We start from the raw sequence: 14,216 nt of genomic DNA, 5'->3' as shown, positions 1-14,216 counted from the left end.
ATACCCACTCCCCAGATCCATATACCCCCACCCTAAGTCGAAAACTATAGATGATGGAGGGACGGGGTGGTTTGCGCCATTGAATTTCTCGACCCCAAAATAGGGTAAAAAACTACATCACAACCCCTCATACATCCCAGAACACGTATTTTATACCCACTCCCCAGATCCATATACCCCCATCCTAAATCGAAAACTATAGATGATGGAGGGACGGGGTTTGCGCCATTGAATTTCTCGACCCCAAAATAGGGTAAAAAACTACATCACAACCCCTCATACATCCCAGAACATGTATTTTATACCCACTCCCCAGATCCATATACCCCAACCCTAAATCGAAAACTATAGATGATGGAGGGACGGGGTTTGCGCCATTGAATTTCTCGACCCCAAAATAGGGTAAAAAACTACATCACAACCCCTCATACATCCCAGAACACGTATTTTATACCCACTCCCCAGATCCATATACCCCCACCCTAAGTCGAAAACTATAGATGATGGAGGGACGGGGTTTGCGCCATTGAATTTCTCGACCCCAAAATAGGGTAAAAAACTACATCACAACCCCTCATACATCCCAGAACACGTATTTTATACCCACTCCCCAGATCCATATACCCCCACCCTAAATCGAAAACTATAGATGATGGAGGGACGGGGTTTGCGCCATTGAACTTCTCACCCCGAAAATAGGGGGTATCCATGGTTTTGTACTGCTTTATAGACAAAATTTCGAAAGCTATATACATTTAGTAAATGGGGGGGGGGGTGTCGCCCCCTTACAGGTCAAGGAGGGCAATATAACTGTTGTAAAGGGTGTATTTGTATTTAGGAAAACATAACAAATCAATATAATAGGGAAGAAAAAATATTTTGGCTGGGGGGGGAATTCCCCCCCTTGTAAGTAGGAAGGGGGGGGGGTTAGGTCGTCGGCGATGGTTCCATTGGATTTCTCACCCCAAAAATAGGGGATATTTATTATTTTTGTACTGATTTACCGACATATTCTCCAAAATTATATATATTTAGTCAAAGGGGGGGGGAGGGTCTTGCCCTTACAGTACAAGGGGGCAGTATAAGTGTTAAAATGAGTTTATTTGTATGGAGGATAATATAATAAATAAATACACATGAAAACAAATATATTTTATTCAAAGAATATCCATCTACCCCTTGTAATTAGAAAGGGGGGGCTCGTAGGGGGACGGCGATGGTCCCATCGAATTCCTCGCCCCAAAAATAGTAGGGCTACATGGTTTATACAGCTGTAGGTACAAACTGGAGAAAATCCCTGAAAGGGATCAAAAGTTTGAAAAAATTTCCCCGAATAGGGATAAATCTCGCTTAAAAAATCCCACTCCCCAGAGCCATACACCTACCAGGCTTTAAAATAATGTGTTGTAAATTGAATATAAGCCTACTATGAAGTTAAGCTGTTATATTGAAAGGTATTACTAGGGTATCTGTAAACAAACTAGCTGAATCAAGAACCTTTTTTGTAAGTTACGGTAGTAACTTACACGTAATATGTTAATTTATTTGCAAGGATTAGGACATAATTTGAAAGCAAAAATAATCTTTTGCTCTCGGCAATACTGTAAAGTTCCAAAGCACCCACACTACCCATGTTTTAGCAAGAGAGTTACAAAAGAACCTGTCGAAATTGAACTATCATCAATTCGTTACTTAGAAAGACTGTCACTAGTTAATTTTGGAAATAAAGAAGGAATTCGAATACTAGCATCTTCAATCAATTTTGCAGAAAACCTCCTGCAGAAAGATACAACAGGAATACAACCCTTGTCTACAGTCTTAGAAAACAGGTAGGCCTACAGACCATCACAATTATTTACGGGATAGGTAGATAACACAGGCTTTTTTCCTTTACCGTCAAACCAAAAGCCCCATACCATGTTAAAATGTGTTAAAACCAACTAGGCCTAGTTCCTAGGCGTTGGTAGCAAAACCGACTGAGTTTGGATTGCCATGTTGTAGTGATGTGCGATACGGGTCAATGTATCGATACTGCGTATCGATACATATCGGAACGTGGTGTATCGTATTGTATCCTCATGTATCGATTTTGATCTGTATCGGATAAAATATCGGATTGTATTGTTTATTTATAACTTAATAAAAAAAAATTAAAGATCTCAAATATACAAGCTGCATAGACAAATACTATGTTACTTACAAGCTTGTAAAGAGGGTTAGTGCTTGTATCTTACCTCAGAAAAGCCGTTTCCTTCCTGTGTCTTTTTATTTGTATTAAACATACATAACTTACATAACCTCCAAATTCCGGTAAACCCTCAAAATTGAAAAACATTTTGTTATTCTTTTCTTAGTTTTTACACAGGGATAATTAATTGAACGAGTTAATTGAAATGAATTAATTGAATTAGCCCAATTGAAAAAGTACTAATAATGATGGTGGGTAGGCCTATGCCACTTACTCATTAAATAGTATACCGTAATATGGATAATGAGGGTCCCCACTTACATTAATGGTGGCCCTAGTTTTGAGGTTATTTGCAAAACATAGCTGAAAATACATGTTTTATCAGTGTTTTTGAAGATGCTAGGGTAAAATATCAAATTTCCACTACTAATTTTGAGGGGAGGAAGATGGGAAGACAAATTTCTTAGCATAAAAATAAGATTTATATTAATAAATAAACAATACGATATTCGATACGATATTGGCTATAGGTGTATCGATACGGGCATATCGATACACTCCCACGTATCGATACAAAATATTGATATTTTGCGGTCCTTGTATCGATATCTGTATCGATACGCACATCAATACCATGTTGTGCAGCTTAGGACCAGCGCGCACTATCCGTGACTCCGACTGGTCGAATACGGCCAGTTTTATTATAGGCGTAAATGGAACAGCGCACACTGGTCGACTGGTTGGAAGGAAGAGTTACTAAGAGACTTTTGAGCTAACATTGGATGTACCCTCCAGTATCGTTTCTTCTTCCGCTTAACGTTCCTACGATACAAATGCACCACAGCAGCTACTTCTTAAACATCCATCTTGACACTGAAGTTTATATAACATTCGTTGCCTTGGTCGGGTCGTGGTCTGGTCGCATGGTGACGACAACGACTGGTCGGGCCTTTGGTCGTGGTCGGGATAGTGCACGCCGGCCCTTATTTGGTTAAGCGGCTGGGAAACATTCCCTCGCCTCTTACTTGCAATGTGCTGATACAGAACCTAAACACTACCCTCTCTGACCATTATTAGGATTTCAAGAAGGATGCTTTATTCTCAGAGTTAAAAATAGCCTAGATATTTATTTCCCTAGCTTGTATGGTAAACTTAAACATAGCCTAACATTAATAATTAGGCTAATATTATTGTTGATATTATTAATTAGACATATTTTATTAATAACTCCAGGTAGACTTGACTTTTAGCGAATTTCCCTATAGGGAAGTAGGCTAGCTATTGCCGTAGGTCTCATGGTAAGACCTAGGCCCGGGACCGATTTACTTTATCATTTTGATGTCCCCAGAGGCCAAAAACACCATTCGTTCAAATTTTTATATATCTATATACCTATATATGTGTGTCCATCCGCACGATAACTTGAGTAATTTTTTCCGATTTTGATAACATTTGGGTAATTATTTGGACGTAGTGACTACTCGCAAAAGTGAAATTTTTCTTTTTCATAATGACCTAAATTTCACGCTGAATCCGAAAATGAGGTTTTTATTTTTCGGAAAATACCGGAAATTCCCGAAAAAAGGGAAAAACGGGAAAAATATTTTTTTACTCAAAATATGTCATGTGGGTACTCAAATTATGCGGAATATTGTGTAGATTAAGAATATGCAAGAATTGTTTTGATCCGATGAAAAACACCGGAGATATGACGAAAAAACTGAATAATCTGTTAGGTTAGGCTTGGTTAGGCTAGGTTAGGTTAGGTTAGGTTAGGTTTGGTTGGGTTTGAATAGGTTTGGTTAGGTTAGGTTTGGTTAGGTTAGGTTAGGTTAGGTTTGGTTAGTTAGGTTAGGTTAGGTTTGGTTAGGTTAGGTTAGTTTAGGTTAAGTTTGGTTAGGTTAGTTTATCAATAACATGAGTATTGTAAGTAAACTAACCTAACCTAACCAAACCAAACTTAACCTAACCTAATGATGAGGTTAGGTTAGGTTTGGTTAGGTTAGATTAGGTTAGGTTAGATTAGGTTAGGTTAGATTAGGTTAGGTTAAGTTTGGTTTGGTTAGGTTAGGTTAGGTTTGGTTAGTTACTTACAATACTCATGTTATTGATAAACTAACCTAACCAAACTTAACCTAAACTAACCTAACCTAACCTAACCTAACCAAACCTAACCAAACCCAACCAAACCTAACCTAACCCAACCAAACCTAACCTAACCTAATGATGAGGTAAGGATAGGTTTGGTTAGGTTAGTTTAGGTTAGGTTAAGTTTGGTTTGGTTAGGTTAGGTTAGGTTAGTTTACTTACAATACTCATGTTATTGATAAACTAACCTAACCAAACTTGACCTAAACTAACCTAACCTAACCAAACCTAACCTAACCAAACCTAACCTAACCTAACCAAACCTAACCTAACCTAACCAAACCTAACCAAACCCAACCAAACCTAACCTAACCTAACCTAGCCTAACCAAGCCTAACCTAACAGATTATTCATCGTTTTTTCGTCATATCTCCTGTGTTTTTCATCGGATCAAAACAGTTCTTGCATATTCTTAATCTACACAATATTCCGCATATTTTGAGTACCCACATGACATATTTTGAGTAAAAAAATATTTTTCCCGTTTTTCCCTTTTTTCGGGAATTTCCGGTATTTTCCGAAAAATAAAAACCTCATTTTCGGATTCAGCGTGAAATTTAGGTCATTATGAAAAAGAAAAATTTCACTTTTGCGAGTAGTCACTACTTCCAAATAATTACCAAAATTTGGTTTGAAGGTGTAAGGCGGGATAAACTAGAATGAGTTGGTTGAATGATCGGACTATGGGAACGGGGGGGTTTACGGGGGGTTTTATGGGGTAAAAATAGGTTTTTCCCATTTTCGACCCTAAAAACACAAAATTTCACAATTTCTTTCTAAACCATTTTGTAGAGCTTAAAAAAACAAACAATTTACTGTAGTATATTGAAGCGTTTTTATGCGCCTAATTGTTACGGATAAAATTCAAAAAAATTGTAATTTTAAAATTCCCATGTTATTCTTATGGAGAATAAGTCAACTGTTGTAGTTTGCTTGTTTATGAACATATTTTGATAAAATTTGGAAAATACATTAATTTCTTACTAAACTACAGTACCTTTTAACATTTTTCATTAAAAAAAACTTTTACTCTTCCTGTTGCAGCAAACCTAAGTACTCGTTAAACTAATTCTGTTTGAATCTAGGAGAATTAAACATTAAGGAGAGGGCACGCGAATAGGAATACACATGTTGCGGTGAAGCCAGCTTTAGCAGAACACTAGAGGGGCACGCGGAGCCGTAGAGTGGCAAAAAGCCGCGGCTATAACATAGGAGAGATAGGGAAAAACGCGACGCGCGCTGTTTCGAATTAAAATTGTCGCTAAACTAAAACACCTGTGTTATTCACCGATGGCATTCTTAAAGTAAATTAAATTTCCTATCGAACAGTGTCAATCATTTCTATAAAAACTATTGTTTATTATTTATTACTTAAGATCAAAGTTGAAAGAATTGGCCTGTATTTTGAACATATCATTACTTTAATGAAGTTTTTGAAAAGAATATGATGTATCTATACAATTTAACAATTTATTCGTATTCCTTAATAGTTTCGCGAAATAAAAAGTATATGTTTACCTATATTTAAGAGTGGTATTTAGAAAAATAATTACAATAAATCTTTTTTTAATTTTTCCAGTTAATAAAACAATCTTACTAATTATAGGTTAAAATGAAAAATTTAATTCGGGTGGTGAAATACATTTTAAATTTGCATTTTTCATAGTTCTCTCGATTTGTAAATACCATGTTTTACTAGTTTTAAGGGATTTATGTGCTAGGCAGGTGATTTTAAATAGCTAAAGTTTAGAAAAAATGTAAAGCCGCTCTAACTTTTTTTACACCAACAGCCGTTACAATTAAATTACAAACATAAAAAGTAAAACAATTTCTTGGCAATCAAATTCTAGATTTTTTAATATCATATTGAACTATATTTGATCTGTTTGCCCAAAGAAACTTCAAGTAAAAAGTGTAAAATGTTCAACAATCATCGCGTCTTCTAACGCCAAAGTGCGTTTATCATTCTTTTAAAGGATTAAAACTTATTTTATATTCTAATATTATGGTTAGAATTTAAGTTTTTAATTTTCGTATCATGATGTAGTCTAAGTTTTAAATAGTTAATTGATATTTCTGTTACCAAATCTCCCACTCCCAGTAACCCATACAACGCAGTATGAGAGGGGGAGCGGGAGAGTAGCTTCATGTTGTATGTTGTTTTACTGAATCACTGATGATAATATATATATATAAGGTAACATTACCTTGATCGCCAAGTGATCCATGTGTCCAAAAAATAGGATTACGCGCGTTTCGACGTCAAAGCGTCATTGTCAAATCGTACTACAAAAACTTTCTAAACCATCACGGTCACGTCACGGTCTTTCCGACACACACAAAAACACATTACCGGTACAAAAATACATTTAAAAGTAGGCCTACTAACTAATTCGTGGTGAACGCGACAGATCTGCTCGCATGCCGAGACTCGACTGATGGTGCGCCGCTTCCTGGTTTATCAACTTGAACTTTGTCCTCTGCCACCTGTATCATCTAGTTGTGAGCTCTTAAGTTTTATGAAGGATTCAAACAATGCATTTGACTGGAAAACACATTTGTCATTCAACAGATTTTGAGCCTGGTTCCTTGTAGCTTTATAAATCTCATAGTTTTCCAATGCTGTTAGTCTATGTCCTTTTCTGCAAATGTGTAATGGTTTTAAATTCGTATTTATATTTGTATAATTGTGGTTGCTATTGGTCAGATGGGCTGCGAAGTTTGATTTCTGTACACTGGTGGCTTTAGGCAAATGTTCTTTAAACCTCTTTTCAAATGATCGTCCTGTTTGACCTATGTAGAACTTCTCGCAGTCGTCACACGTTATTTTGTATACACCACATTTCTTATTTACATCAGGGGTTTCTTTCTTTTTATTCAAAATATTACCGAGTTTGTTCGATGTTCTAAACGCAACAACCTTACCATGTTTTTGTAGTTCATTTTTTAATGTTAAGGGGAAATGGCTGCCGAATTCGGTTGCTACATAACCTGTTATATTGGCTGTGCTTTTTGAAATTGGGTTTTTGGATTTTCTGGAATGTTTGTTTATTAATTTATCTATTATGTTAGGATTGTAGCCGTTAGATACTGCAATATGCTTTAATATGTTTTTCTCAGTTGTGAAGTCTTCGGGACAGAGTGGTACAGATAACAACCTGTTTACAAAGCTGTTATAAGCCGCCAGTTTATGTGACATAGGATGATGTGAAGATGCGTGAATGGTTGTATCAGTTGCTGTAGGTTTTCTATAAATCTTGAATGAGAAGTTGTTGTTGGTTTTGGTAAGAGTTAGGTCCAAAAAATTTAGTGAATTGTTTGTTTCAATTTCTGTAGTAAACTTCATGTTCGGGTGGAGGCTGTTCATGAAATTATTGAATACCTGAACCTGTCTGGGGTTACCGTCATATAATAGTACTATGTCATCGACATACCTGTAATAAAATACTATTTTATTTCTGTAACGGTTGTTATCGGACCATAAATGTTTGTTCTCAAACCTGTTTAGGAAAACTTCTGCAAGAATGCAGGACAAGGGTGAGCCCATAGCTAAGCCTTCGTGTTGTATAAAATATTCGTTTTTGAAACAGAAATAATTTTGTTTCAATACTATTCTTAGTAATACCATAAGCTCTTCACGTTTTTTACTGTCCATTTTAGAATGTTTTTCTAGATTATCTTGCAGGATATCCAAAGTTTCGTTTACTGGGATGTTTGTGTAAAGGTTTGAAATGTCTAATGAGGCCAAAGTCTGTCTATTGTTAAAACCTACGTTCTTAATATTATCTATTAGTTCTAAGCTATTTTTTAGACTTCGACTATTTTCTAACTTCAATTCGTTTTTAATTGTGCGTTCCAGTTTTTTGGCTAGTCTATAAGCAGGTGCAGGCATGTAGTTTACCAAAGGACGTATCGGTACACCATCCTTGTGCAGTTTAGGAAGTCCTTTTAAGATTGGGGCTTGAGGATTGATTGGTTTTAAGTATCTGATTTCATTGTCAGATAAATAGCTCTTACATTTTGATATAGATTTGTTTATCTCAGCTGTGAATGATGATGTTGGGTCTTTGGTTAATCGTTCTATGTTGTTTTTATCTATAAATTCAGTGACTTTTTTGTTGTATTCTGTAATATGCATGATTACTAATGTGTTCCCTTTGTCAGCTTTTGTGATATGCAGATTGTTGTTATCTATTTTTTCTTTGATACTTTTTAGTGCCCTAACTTCATGAGCTTGTGGTCCATATTTCTTAGGCTTTTTCAAAATGAGATTTAGTTTGTTGTTTACCATTACACGTGCAATATTTTGGTTGTTGGAGTCACTTATAGTTTGGATCGCTGATTCAGCATCAATTACTTCCGAGAATAGACTTTTTGGGCCCTTTCTGATGAAATTGTATTTTAAGCCCTTGTTCAAAAGAGCAGTCTCGTCTGGATCAAATGTTACATTTGTTAAATTAATTGTTCTAGGGAAGAATTTGTGATTTATTTTTTCAATGTCATGGACATGTTTCTCATTCAACAAAACATTCAGTTTTTTTATTTGAGTTCTTTTCTTTGCTGCAATATCTTTTGTTATTTGAGGTTCAATAACTGTCAGTACATTTTGCAATTGAGCTGGATGGATTTCAGTCAAAAGATTAATATGTGCTTTAAATAATAATTTATTTAACATTGCCTTTTTCATGTGTTGTTGTTTTAATTCATGTTTTAACCAAGCTAACTCAGCCGTTGCTTTGGCCTTTTTAGCTGCTGCTGACTTGTTGTTAATTTTAATACATATGTATTTAGGAATTACTTGATTTTTAATGCATTCATTGTTAAATATTATGTTTTGTGCGGTCTTCAAAACCCTTGTTTTCAAGTTTTTGTATGTATAAACAACTTTTGCCTGGCTGGCTGATAACTTCATGTTGTATGTTGTTTTACTGAATCACTGATGATAATATATATATATAAGGTTACATTACCTTGATCGCCAAGTGATCCATGTGTCCAAAAACATGGGTAGGGTGAACATGGGGGTAGCGCTGCCTCTCCCCCTCCCCAGTACGCTGGCTTCAACGAAACTACAGCGTGTCCTCTCCTTAATGTTTAATCCTCCTAGGTTTGAATAGGGAACTAGGGCCCTATTTTTGAAATGGTTGACTGTTGAGTTGAGTGTCGAGTCATTCTATTTCCAATCGTTTCGTATTTTTGAAACGGTTGACGGTGGACTTAAACAACCAAAACTACTCAACACCTATCGAGCTGTTGAGTGGAGGTTGACTGCACTTTCTTCTTCCTCTCTTTCGGCAAAAAATTACTCTTTTTGAGACGACGCCATATTGTTTTGTTATTGCTTTAATTTACTAATTGCGATTTAGAGGTTATGTATTTTGTTGTCAATGTATTAGCACCCAATTATGCGATTGTTTTCTGTAGAATAATCGCATTTTAATTTTATTTACTGTGTCAATACTAGACTATTTAATCAAGGGTTTTATTCTTGTTGGAATGTTTGAAATAGACTAGGCATACTAATTGAACTTATTATAAGATAATTATTGTTATTAGACCTATGATTTAAGGTATTAAAGATTGTGGTAGAGAGAAACAATATCATAGTTTGTTTCAATACCATTCGCCTAATAAAGGGATCAAATTAAGTTACGATATGCTTTCAGTGCAATGGCAAATAGCCGCTTTAACCTAAATAAAAAACAATTAAAAATAACATAAAACAAACCGATGAAGGAAATAAAATAAGGTGATGTGTTCCGAAATAGAGACGAAGAAAGCAAATAATAATGTATTTAGGATGAGTGTAGGACCTAAAGTAAAGTGCAGCCTATGCCTAAACTTATAATTAGCTACACCCTAAAACAAACATCCATAGTAAATTTGATTTTTTATACTTAAGTTTATTACTTTATTTAGTTTACTTTAGTTAATTACTTAAGTTAAGGTACTTTGCAATCACTAAGATTAAGCAAGACATAACCTCAATCTCAATCTCTCAAGAACGGAGTTGACAGTTTACCTCAGTGTCTCGAAATATGGCAGATAGGCAGATTGAGATTAGCTGCCAGATTTTAGAGTAAGAAGAGGTTAAATCGAAGTCCGCAAGAACTCTGCATTGTGATTGGTTCAGAATGACGTCATCTGAATTTTTGACGGTCGTATGCTCTACATTTCCACCACGAGTCTCTCAACTAGTGATTCCCAACTCGCTTCCCAACTGTTGGGTTTCAAAAATACCAAATCATGTTGTTGGTTGAGTTGAGTGCTGACGATTGACTCAACTGTCAACCATTTCAAAAATAGGGCCCCAAATGTGATATTTTTAAGGAGACATTTTAGTGTAAATCCAATCAGGCAAATGGAAATTCGCTAAGTCTGCAGGTTTGCTGCGGCGGGGTTATTTATTATTTTTTACCAAGAACTGAATAATGTGTCTTAGCAACCATAAAAATAAACGGTATCAGCATTCTGACACATACTTTCTCCCATAAGTTTGTCAACAAACTTTATCATGTGCAAGCGGTGAGAGTAAATTTACAGAAATGGCATTTGTACAATTTTGTTCAGAATTTAAAGGACTAGGTATAACATACTAAATTTTTATCAAAATCGTTTAGGCCATTTTTGGGAAAATCCTATTTATCTGTTATTTTATGGGGTTTTACGGGAAAATGACATAATTTACAATAACTTTTGAACCGTAATTTTTACAGAAATGGGATTTGTACAATTTTGTTCAGAATATAAAGGACTATAACATACTAAATTTTTATCAAAATCGTTCGGGCCATTTTTGGGAAAATCCTATTTTTCCGTTATTTTATGGGGTTTTATGGGAAAATCCCCATTAAAAATAAAAATTTCAAAAAAATTGAAAAAACTATCAAAATTTTATGGACCATAACATACTACCCTATGTTAAATCAAAACTGGATTTTTTTCTAAAATCCTATTTTTTGTTATTTTATGGGGTTTTTATGAGAAAATAACATATTTGACCATAACTTTTGAACCATAATTTTTACAGAAATGGGATTTGTACCATCTTATTCAGAATTTAAAGGGCTACAACATACTAAATGTTTATCAAAATCGTTCAGGCCATTTCTTTTTAAATCGGATTTTTCCGGTTTTTTGATGGGAAAATCCCCATTAAAAATCAAAATTTCAAAAAAATGAAAAAAATACCTGGAGATACCATGGATTAGAACCTACATACCAAATTTCATCGAAATCGGACCACAGGTGTAGTCCCTAGCTCTGTACACATCCAGACACACACATAAGGGTCATTGCCCGCGATCCTCACGTCGTCTTTTATTAGTGTAACGATTTTTTTACATGCAGTTTTTCCAAGCTCCAATAATTTTGACAATTTAAAGTCAATGGACCAAATGAAATGTCGTGAGGATTACATAAAACTACATGCTATGTCGTTGGTATTTTATCGTCACATTATATGTATGGTTTACAAACTTAGATACTTGGATTAAAGGCCTTAATGTGCTGGGTAAATTATCAGTTTCATGGGAATGTACAAGAAATTTACCTTAAAACACGCAATAAGAGTGACTCCGTTTTTTCTGTATGAATATAATTAATTCATGGTAATGTAAAAGTATGTGTAACGAATTTTTCACCACACTATGATGTTTTAGCTGTTTTACATACGTTAATTGGTGGCTGAAAGTTATGTTTTTCTGACCATGCCAGCTGTCATCGTCATATAGGGGCCGAGCATGCGTTTACATCCCTAGGGCCGCAAAATCACTTGTTCGCTTATTTACTTAAAAGATTAATGTATATTAAATGCACAAGCTGTATCCATGGCATTGCTATAGACTTGTTTTTTTTTTGTCACAGCTGCCTAGACAACTATTTATTGTTATTTTTGATTTTGCTGATTCCTCAAAATATTTCACATAAATAAGAGGGACGTTTTATTGCAAAACATAATTGGGTAAAAAATAGCGTTCGTACCACGAGCCAAAATGGGTTTGCAGCTCTCGATCGTTTCACGTTCTCGAATTCGTCTCGAACTTAAAACCCGATCTCGAGTCGGCAAAACCTCGCTTTCGGCCCTAGGTACGAAATATACTATTTTTAGGGTAGATTTAGAGACCCAAAGATTCTCACCCCGTTGCGAAGCACGGGCAGAAACACTATAGTTAATTATAAGATTATAAAGTCTTAACTGTTTTGTCTGTACATTGCGTAGATTCATGAAGTGTTTGGTTATTTCTACGTGTTATATAATAAGAAAGCCGAAACACGAGTCTTCTGTCAATATCTGTACGTTTGTTTGATTGTTTCTGTCATTGTGTCTGTAATGCCAAAATTCGAATTCACGTGTCCTACCTTGAGAAAACTAGAGTACTGTTCATGATCCAAATAGTTTTGTAATTGTTTAAATAAATTTGCCAAGTTTGATCAAAATATATCCATAAACAAGCAAACTACAACATTTTACAATATTCTTTATAAGAATAACATGGGAATTTTAAATTTACAATTTTTGAATTTGTCCTGTTACCAATAACCGTACAAAAACACTTTGATATACTAAATTATTTGTTTTTTTAAGCTATTTAAAAAGGTCTGGATATAAATTGGGAAATTTTGTATTTTTAAGGTAACGTTTTTCTCCATTTCATATATTTGTAACAATATGTATAGTATCAAATTCAGTAATAGCATTGACTACTGTATTTAAACCTTAACACAAGTGTTTATATATTCATTGAGACAATAGATAGAAATATGCAGTTTGCGGGAATCATCTATTGACGTAGAGGGCCCAATTGTTTTGAATTCTACGTTACATTCACATTCCCCCCCTTTCCCCCCCTGCCCCCAACTTAATTTTTTTAAATAGCAAGGTACCCCTTGTGACATATCAAATAAAAGAGCATGAAAAAAGAAAATGTTTGATGAAAAAATTGAAAATCGGTTCACAAATTTGCGAGATATTTCCCCCTACCCCTACCCGGAACTTAATTTTTTTTAATAGCAAGGTACCCCTTATGACATATCAAATGAAAGAGCATGAAAAAAGAAAATTTTTGGTGAAAACAAAATTAAAATCGGCTCATGAATTTGTGAGATAATCCCCCCCCCCTTTCCCCCACCCATAATTTGTTTTTTAATAGCAAGGTCACCCGCCCTTGTGACATATCAAGTGAAAAATAAATTTCACCAAACATTTTCTTTTTTCATGCTCTTTCATTTGATATGTCACAAGGGGTATCTTGCTATTAAAAAAAATAAAGTTCCGGGGAGGGGGAGGGGGAAATATCTCGCAAATTTATGAACCGATTTTCATTTTTTTTCATCAAACATTTTATTTTTTCATGCTCTTTCATTTGATATGTCACAAGGGATACCTTGCTATTTAAAAAAATTAAGTTGTTGGCAGGGGGAGGAGGCGGGGGAATGTGAATGTAACGTAGAATTCAAAACAGTTGGTCCCCCTACGTCAATAGATGATTCCCGCAAACTGCATATTTCTATCTATTGCGGTTTTTCCATAAATAAAGATGCAAGTTTAAAAAAAAAAACACCCTGTATAGTCAATGAGTACTGGGGCTACCGCTGATGGCTTATGCATGTGTCTGTAGTAGCTAGCAGACAATTTGCCAACTAGGAACATGAAATCAGCTGTTCTCCGTCCTCACTGTCGCGATTGCTCGCCTAGCATGTCAACAGCTGACTGCTGTAAAAATTGGATGAGGCGACAGTAACTTTTTCTAGTACGCTTCTTTACCATGATATCTGCCAATTCAATTTTTTCCTAAAAAATGTATACACATCTCTAAGATTTGTTGCCAACTGACAAGCAATTCAAATAAAAAAAAAACTATTGTTTATCGTCCCTGCA

At 35.1% G+C, this 14,216-nt stretch overlaps 1 protein-coding gene across 1 annotated transcript in view; it reads left to right on the top strand.

Annotated features, from left to right (window-relative positions):
* The first annotated feature begins 1,395 nt into the window (after window positions 1–1,395).
* Window positions 1,396–14,216, top strand: part of LOC128984066 (glutamyl-tRNA(Gln) amidotransferase subunit C, mitochondrial) — a 48,626-nt gene continuing 35,805 nt past the window's right edge. Inside the window, exon 1 of the mRNA XM_054403352.1 lies at window positions 1,396–1,829. Within this exon, the coding sequence (XP_054259327.1) occupies window positions 1,534–1,829 (296 nt within the window). The 5' untranslated portion in view covers window positions 1,396–1,533. The remainder of the gene's footprint in view (window positions 1,830–14,216) is intronic.

Source organism: Macrosteles quadrilineatus, unplaced genomic scaffold (assembly GCF_028750875.1).
Source record: "Macrosteles quadrilineatus isolate MER2022 unplaced genomic scaffold, UCM_ALF_1.0 Scaffold_1__1_contigs__length_201487025, whole genome shotgun sequence".
In the NCBI taxonomy this organism is placed as follows: domain Eukaryota; kingdom Metazoa; phylum Arthropoda; class Insecta; order Hemiptera; family Cicadellidae; genus Macrosteles; species Macrosteles quadrilineatus.
Note: the sequence above shows the minus strand (reverse complement) of the source record. Positions and strands in the feature narration are given on the sequence as shown.